General features: G+C 33.4%; 1 protein-coding gene across 1 annotated transcript; it reads right to left on the bottom strand.

Annotated features, from left to right (window-relative positions):
* Positions 1–324: 324 nt before the first annotated feature.
* LOC117338215 lies at positions 325–8,399 on the bottom strand. The gene is made up of 4 exons (XM_033899473.1): positions 8,292–8,399; positions 3,296–3,395; positions 2,890–2,972; positions 325–772 (listed from the first exon to the last, which is right to left on the bottom strand). Exons 1-4 carry the CDS (start codon positions 8,294–8,296, stop codon positions 634–636), a joined length of 327 nt encoding a protein of 108 aa, XP_033755364.1. The 5' UTR covers positions 8,297–8,399; the 3' UTR covers positions 325–633.

Raw genomic sequence — 8,399 nt, 5'->3', positions numbered from 1 at the left:
CGTATTTTGTTCAAACATATGTTTATTTAATGTAATTGAATAAACTCCATCCTTACAATTTATATTCAAGTATTGAACTTTTCTGGTACCGAATTATTACTTTCCGTACAAGAAGGCAAAATTTATTACAGTGGAATTAGATGTAATGCCAAAGACGGTATATATATGGCAGTGTTGTGAATATCATAAAACAAGATGCAATTTGAATAGAACCTTACGTAATCAGCGTTCTAATATCGATACCGAGATATAATAAAACAGATATGGTACTATGTTTCAATCGATATAATATATGGAGCTCACACATAACCAATATCAACCCCTGCATCTTTATTTCATCTTATTCCATAAAATTCGCCACAACGTCATCAATTTGCAATATAATTTGTTATAAAGCATCGTATTACACACTCGCGCACATTAACGTACATGAGTCCTACAAATGAAGGCTGAAAATATGTTACGTCACAGAACAAAAAAAAACGTATAATGCCATGTTTTGTGCCTGTCGCAGGTAACAATGTACAATGCGACGTCAGATGGAATAACACAGTGTTTGGAGGTCTCCCGTCAAAGGACACTGAATCGTCCTGAAGGTTAAAACAAGGAGTTCACAGCCCTTCATTACAAATGTTACTTACAGGAGACCAGCGTTGACCACTGTGTGGAAAGAGCCTCTGTCATGAGGATAGTGATGATAGTGGAAGTCGTACAGCCAAACGCAGCAGCGTATGCCAGCCTATCTTGATCTCCGTCCAATAAGTTCACTGGTCTGTGAATATAGCACACAAAACATGCTCAAGTGTCTATAAATATATCCATATAAAACATACAATCATGCTTAAGTGTTTGTAATTATATCCATTTGAAACATACAAACATGCTTAAGTGTCTATAAATATATCCATAAAAAACAAACAAACATGCTCAAGTGTCTATTATTTTAGCCATATAAAACATACAAACATGCTTAATTGTTTGTAATTACATGTATATCCATTTGAAACATACAAACATGCTTAAGTGTCTATATATATATCCATAAAAAACAAACAAACATGCTCAAGTGTCTATTATTTTAGCCATATAAAACACACAAACATGCTTAATTTTAAAGAGTTATTGTCCTTTCTTTTTTTCAATATTTAGACATGTTGTTTAACAATGGCTATAATTAGGTTATATTTGTCATATTGTTAACCTATTTCCCCAAACTGTATTTGCTTTTTTGACAGATTTAAATTGATAGAGGTTTTTCAAATATCCGATTTTCAAGTAATATCGACAGTCTCTCAACGTGTTCACAATCATAAACAAATGCAAAAGTGTTTCAACATCTTGTTTACAAAAGGTACAAGTAGGATCGTCAATATATTTATATGGTAAGCTAGTAATTATTTTGTGCCAGTATTCTATATAAAAGCCTGTACTGGAGCCATCTTAACGAGACATCATTATTATTGTTATTTTCATTTTTTAGTTCAACTAGTTTCTAATATATTGGACCATTTTTCAATGCACTTTGTATTAAAAGTGTATCAAATCTCTACAGCCTTTCTTATTTCTTTTTTTTTTTATAATATTACGTTTCTAATAGCTCGTCTCAACTCGTTAAAAAGTGTATGAGGTGGGGGAAATAATATATTCTGCAACAATCTTCATAAGAATATAAACAGTTGTCATTTTTACAATTCGAGTCTGACAGATTTCTTACTCCTTTGTCATTCACTTTGATATTGGTGTAATACATGATTGGCATATTCATTAGACCATACGTCTTAATCTCGATGTTTTCATTATACTCAACATAGGTGAAAACTATTTTTTTCTAGAATCTTTTTTTTTTATATTGCCTTGAGAGGTTTACATAATATTTGTCCCCCTACACTAACAACTTGTTAATATCTGTGCCGCATACATCTAACAGCAATGTTTCAAAATGGCATCAGAGTTGATAATTCTACGTATCCATGTTAATTTCAAGGATTTTATAACTAAAGTAATATACGTCATTGTACATCCACCATTTTTGAAATCCTGTACAATTTGACTTCTGGCAACTCTATCTCTAGAGTTCCATACAATGTTAAAGCAAATATTCTGCAATTCTTTCCAAACATTATCGTCAGTTTTTGGAAAGACACCTGTTAGTTTGGGGATGGTAAGCGAATTGATCACAGTAATTTTACCCAATACACTTATTCTTCTTTTATGCTAATGTTTTTCAAAAAAATATTAATTTCACTAAGTTTGGTTCAAGCATTGCCGTCAGGTTAATATTAAATGTATTTCTAGTACGTTGAAAGTCTGGTTTGTCCAATCAAGACTCCATTCCTTACAAAATCCATTCAAAGAGTTTTTTGTTGATCCTATCCAAAGTGCTTTAGCTTCATCAAAGTTTGGAGTTAAACCAGAATATTTAGAGAATAGGTAAAACAAATCCAAAGTTTTCTTATAATGTGATTGTATGAAAACAACGAAAACTTAAAGATGCTGCAAAGCCGACAAAAAGTACTCATGTTCAAATTTGTAAACAAGAATATTCTGTTGGAATTTGTATTCGATACCAAAAGTGACATACTTTAAATACTCTATAATCACCTTAATCCTTTAAAGAAAATTACAAATACACATGTACATGTAAGTAATTGCATCCAGAAGTAATTCCATCGTGTTGCGTATCAATATTTTGTATGTAAATTTCGGCCTTAAAACGGATCATTTAGTACACTATATTACAATGGTTTTATTAATTTGTTGGTGTTAATAATTATATACACACGTATTTCTGTGTCGTTGGTGAAATTGATTGCAGTGAATGCTCAGTCACGTTATACTTTGTATGTGGCGTTGTAGCATCTTTATATTATACATTAATACTATACGAACATAAGGCATCCTAGTTTCCCTCCAAAGCATCGGCAAGTATCCTTCCGCCTCTCAAAACAGGACAGAATTCCAATCAGGCATATCTAAACAGCAGAAACCGACCAATCAAGTGCTACTCACAACATCCGTTATCTTAGCACGATGATATGAAACTTGTCAATAATAGTGACTCAGATTCGGGGTCTAAAAGCCTGCTGCAATTTGCATATTATATGGAATATAGCTATCTTAGCCTATTGTCCGATTCTTTTAACAATGCTGCATTAACATGCATAAATATTTGTATGTATTATATATGTATTGTTAATGAATATAGCTATTGGTTTATCCATCTAAATGTATTTAAGACTCGAGTTAACAAATATCACAAAATCTTATGACAATAGTATATAAATGGTATATTTACCGCCAAAATAAAAACATACACCTCCTCCAGTTCATCGCTTAAGATGGCGTTGTTAAGACAGGTCACCACAGACGAGTCGGCAGTACTATTGGTCAGGTTCCTAGATATAAAATAAATAATTTGAACATAAAGATATGAATAGTGCTCCAGAAATATCGTCTTTAGTAACACATTTGGCTTGCTTATATACGTCCAATTGACATAGCTGAACTGCCCAGTGAGTTTACATCAAAATCTGTATCTGAATCTGTATCTGATAATGACTGTCCGCGACCTCAGCAATTTTCTAACTTCCCGCTATCTATACCAAAGACATTACTTACGAATTGTACCAACAGAATACTGTAAATCACTTATATTTCGCGAGTACTTAATTTCGCGAACTCGCCTAATTTGACTCATTCGCGAATACATAATTTCGCGAATTCTGATCTCATAATGACTTTAAATTCGCGAATGACGATAGATTGTCTAACACATCGGTGATTTTCCCATGTTGGTAGCCATTTTGGTGATGAGAGTCATGTGACAGTACAAGAAAAGTCATGTGATTCAATCATGTGATATCGGTGTCTGGCCATACTGAATTGTATTTACCGTGCCTGTATACATGCTAAATGGCATACAAAGGTGGTGTCAGACACTGAACGAAACCCACGGCTCATCAAAAATGCCTTGAAGATGACAGGACTACAATAGGTTGTGAGTCAACGTACAATGTAATTAACGTACGTGTGTATACAATGATACCGATGAACAGTTCTTAGGACAGTCTATTGCGAACGATTTATACTCCAGGCGATTATTTGCTCGGAATGTTTGAATTAGATAAATAATTTGTTTTCGACTTTGTTATGGTAAATATCTTTTCGAGAATCAAGCGATGTGAAGTGCTATATATACATGTAACCTTACATAACTTACAACAGCGTGGGTAATAAAGTAGGACGTATTCCGGGTGACCATCCGGGATCCTCGGGACCGTACCTATTGTACTTAAATTAACTACATGTAAAACGTCGTCTAGAAGTTAATTAAGTCCGAGTTCAACCACATTATCGGTGTTCAGTGGGTTTTGGGGGGTTTTTTTTGGGGGGGGGGGGGGGGGGGGGGTAATATCAAAACACACTCTGATATAAGAATATTATCTATCATTATTTTACCGGCGATGTTTGCTCACCAACTAAAGATTACGGTAGATTCAAAATGGACGCAATTTAGTATTCTTGTCATGCTTATACAATTCGCAAGGGATTTGAATTCGCGTTTGACTCTCCTCGCGAATTAACGCGAAAATAAATCCCACGCGAAATATAAGTGATTTACAGTAACACTATTCATTGACGGGGTTTCTCATGCTCTTGTAGACATTACTGATCAATTGTACATTATAACACTATTCAGTGACGGTGTTTATCATTACCATGTAGACATTATTGACCAATTGTACTTACATTATAACACTATTCATTGACGGTGTTTCTCATGTCCTTGCGGACATTACTGACCAATTGTACCTACATTATATAATGTATCATTATTCATTGACGGGGTTTATCATTACCATGTAGACATAACTGACTAATTGTACATACATGATAACACCATTCATTGACGGGGTTTCTCATTCCCTGATAGACATTACTGACCAATTGTATTTAATAACACTATTCAGTGACGGGGTTTCTATTTTCCTTATAGACATTACTGACCAATTGTATTTAATAACACTATTCAGTGACGGGGTTTCTATTTTCCTTATAGACATTACTGACCAATGTTACCTACATGATAACACTATTCAGTGACGGGGTTTCTATTTTCCTTATAGACATTACTGACCAATGTTACCTACATGATAACACTATTCATTGACGGGTCTTTCTTTACCTTGTATCTCCACCTTTTATTCAATTAATCCATTCCCATTGTAAACAGCTTAACATACGGGGAATTGTTCATGTTACGAGAATGTGACCCATCTTAGTATAGACCAATATCTGTAATGCATACATGTATTTTAACAAAATGTTGAACACAAACTGTTATTTTATCATTAATATATGTTTAAATACTATCAAGACATACTATATTTTCCGATAGTAAGGAAAGGTTTTTACATTTCTAATTGTCTCTCTGGTCATAATAATCTTTCCGAAATTAAGATCTGGTTTCTACACGCTTAAATATCTCTCTAGACATAATAGTCTTTCCAAAGGCAACGTAAGGTTTTTGACCTGAGGTTTCAACAACCGAACAATCATTTAATAAATATATTTGTATGAAGCACTGAACTAGGAAAACAGATATGATATGAGTAAATCCTGTCTAGCTTCGATAGGGTTTGGCATGATGGTTTAATGTGCAAGCTCAAGAAATGGATTTCATCTTATTTGAATACATACGATTATAAAAGGATACAGGAGGCCCTGGATAGATATAGATCTAAATGTACAGTACAGGGAGTACTCAAATGATCAGTCTTAGGGTAATTATTTTTACATGTATATTTAATTAAATGGTTAAAAGACTATTTTAAAAATAAAACTATAAGCAGTTGACATTTTATGATTTTGTAAAAACCCTTTATGGACTGAGAAGTGGGGGTCAATCCATACAAAATATTAGCTCTTCTCCTCACCATATGGATTGACTCCTAAACATTGATTTCTGATTTAGTCTCCAACACTTAGCTATTCAATATTCTACTAACCCTAAGCATGAGCGTGTGTTTTAAAGGATTTTCTAATTGGTTTACTAATATAAGTTTTATCTATGACAGGAAACTAATTATCAAAATTGTATGTATGGATGAAGTAGGAAATGTCTCCATATATATATATTATATTACAATCATTCAGGTAATCAAAAAAAAAATGTTTTCAATAATGATATTGAAACAAAGTGTAATGGTTATTTTACAGTAATTAATAAGATCACTATCAGATCCTTTGCTTTTACATATAGCATGAATGTTGGCTGTGTTTGTAAATTTGTAAATTGCATCCTCTGGCTAGGTCTTGTTTTTCATTTCTTATAAATTTAAAGCTATCCATTGTTTAGAGTTGCTGGTTTTAGCTTTTACATGAAGTCTATTTCTCTGTCTAATTTTAAGCCAGCTATTTTTCATCCAGGATTTATCGTTTGGGTGCGTTTGGAAGAGTTTTCAATTAGTTGGTTTATAGTAACAGTTAAGACTTTATTTAGTTCACAAGAGTCGAGATTAATGGCTGCAGCTTCCAAATAATATTATTTACAGCTCTATTCATATGATCAAAATCTGCATTATATATCAATATTTTGTATATACAAAATGTTAACGCTTTTAGTTTAAATTCAAAAGTTGACCAACAGGCAGGAATAACAGAGTTGCTAGTATACATGTATACCGACGTATTCACAGCAATTTATCTATGTATATATTTATCTATTTATCTATTTTATCAGATTACTGTTGTTGTGAATGGCAGTGGCAGCAGTCTCTGTAACCCATGTTGGTTAACTTACAGGATTATATTTTGAAAAGAAAAATATATTTTCGCGGTGGTTTATAGGCACAATCACATTTATATAACCAGTTATAATATCAAGAGTAGCGTTATGAGCGTTTTCAAGAACAAAGTCGAATTTATCCCAATATTCTACATTAGATTATGGCCTATATAAACATCCCGAAGGTGATAGGAATGGGTAATGAGAAATATCCTGCCGGTACCCGGCACCGATCTAGCGACCGTTCACTCTTAAGGCAAACCATTAGGCTTAAGGGAAAATCCCGCTAGTCTGAGCTAGTAAGACGACCATATACTCTCTATTTTTACTACAGAATTCCATCCATATCATTTCTATATCATTATGTTCACGATCACTTTTTCCTACAGTATGCAGTATGAAGTTTTCATAGTACATTACTTGTCCTCCTCTTTCTATGGATATGGATATAAGATAATGCGAACATATGATGATTTCTGCATCAGATATATTAAAGATGAGGTGGATTTCTGTCGGGCACAATTAAATATGCTACCATCGTGATTTTTTCCCCTATAATACCCAGTTTGTTTCTGAAGAATCTTACATTAAAATGAGAAATTTCAAGACTGCACTGGGGTCCTGGATTTAGTTCTATATCCTCACAAAGATTTGATATGGTTTGCGATGTTAATTTATGATCAGTGGTGTTTTTGATTATGTAGTTATGTAATATGCGGATATAAATGATGAACTAGATGTGCAGGTGATTAATTCGATATGGTAAAAGTCCTCACAATAAAAGAATAAATGTGTCCTAATATAGATATTTTCGAAGATCCTGTTGTTATCTATTAACAAAAACACTACTTAGAGAGACTGCGGTACAGGTGCACATCAATACTTAATAATAGTAATAACAAGTCCCTGTGATTCTACGTGTTGACCAAATACTCAAAAACAGAAAAACAAAACAACTAATACTGTCCGTAATGTTCTGGTTCGTATCAACCTGTATATTGGGCTCTATTCTGGAAATGGTTCCGTTTTTGAGAATCTGACTCCATAAAATTTCAATGATTCTACTTCCGGCAAAAACGGTTATCGATTGCTTTAGCTCCCTGGGACTCAGTTCACAGAGGAAATAACAATTTACGAAAAAGGTTATACGCTTTTAGGGTAGCTCAGATTTACACAGGTATGTTTTCCTTAACCTCTTCTTAAATTGTGTTAAATAAGGTATCTGATAATTAGAAGAATTTCTTAAAGTACTTATATTTAATTCGTTTTTTAGTAAACACAGATATATTTGGGAGGTAACAAGCCTCATCAGATTCTGCTAACGCATGCACACCTTGATAACATAAACATAACACCGAGGAAATCCCAACACTTCCTTGTTCACATGTGTCCAGCTAGTTAGGTCATTCATATATAGTCTATATCCTTCTGATATATTCAAAATTTATAGTACATAGAATTGTTCAGAGAGAAAAAACCCACAGACGTATCCCGAGATACTTACATCATGTCCGCAATTACCACGACTAGGCTGGTGTTTACTATACAACATGCACACTGTCTTATCAGACAAAGGACTTATCTGTAAGGCGGTAAACATATAAAGAATGTG

This window comes from Pecten maximus, chromosome 11 (genome assembly GCF_902652985.1).
Source record: "Pecten maximus chromosome 11, xPecMax1.1, whole genome shotgun sequence".
Classification (NCBI taxonomy): domain Eukaryota; kingdom Metazoa; phylum Mollusca; class Bivalvia; order Pectinida; family Pectinidae; genus Pecten; species Pecten maximus.
This window is presented reverse-complemented; position numbering and strand designations above follow the sequence as displayed.

Coding starts and splice junctions, on each gene's coding strand:
- LOC117338215 (XM_033899473.1), bottom strand. Junction 2,973..3,295: donor TGTATGTTTTTATTTTGGCG/GTAAATATACCA, acceptor TCTGCTGTTTAG/ATATGCCTGATTGGAATTCT. Junction 773..2,889: donor GGGAAACTAGGATGCCTTAT/GTTCGTATAGTA, acceptor CTATATTCACAG/ACCAGTGAACTTATTGGACG.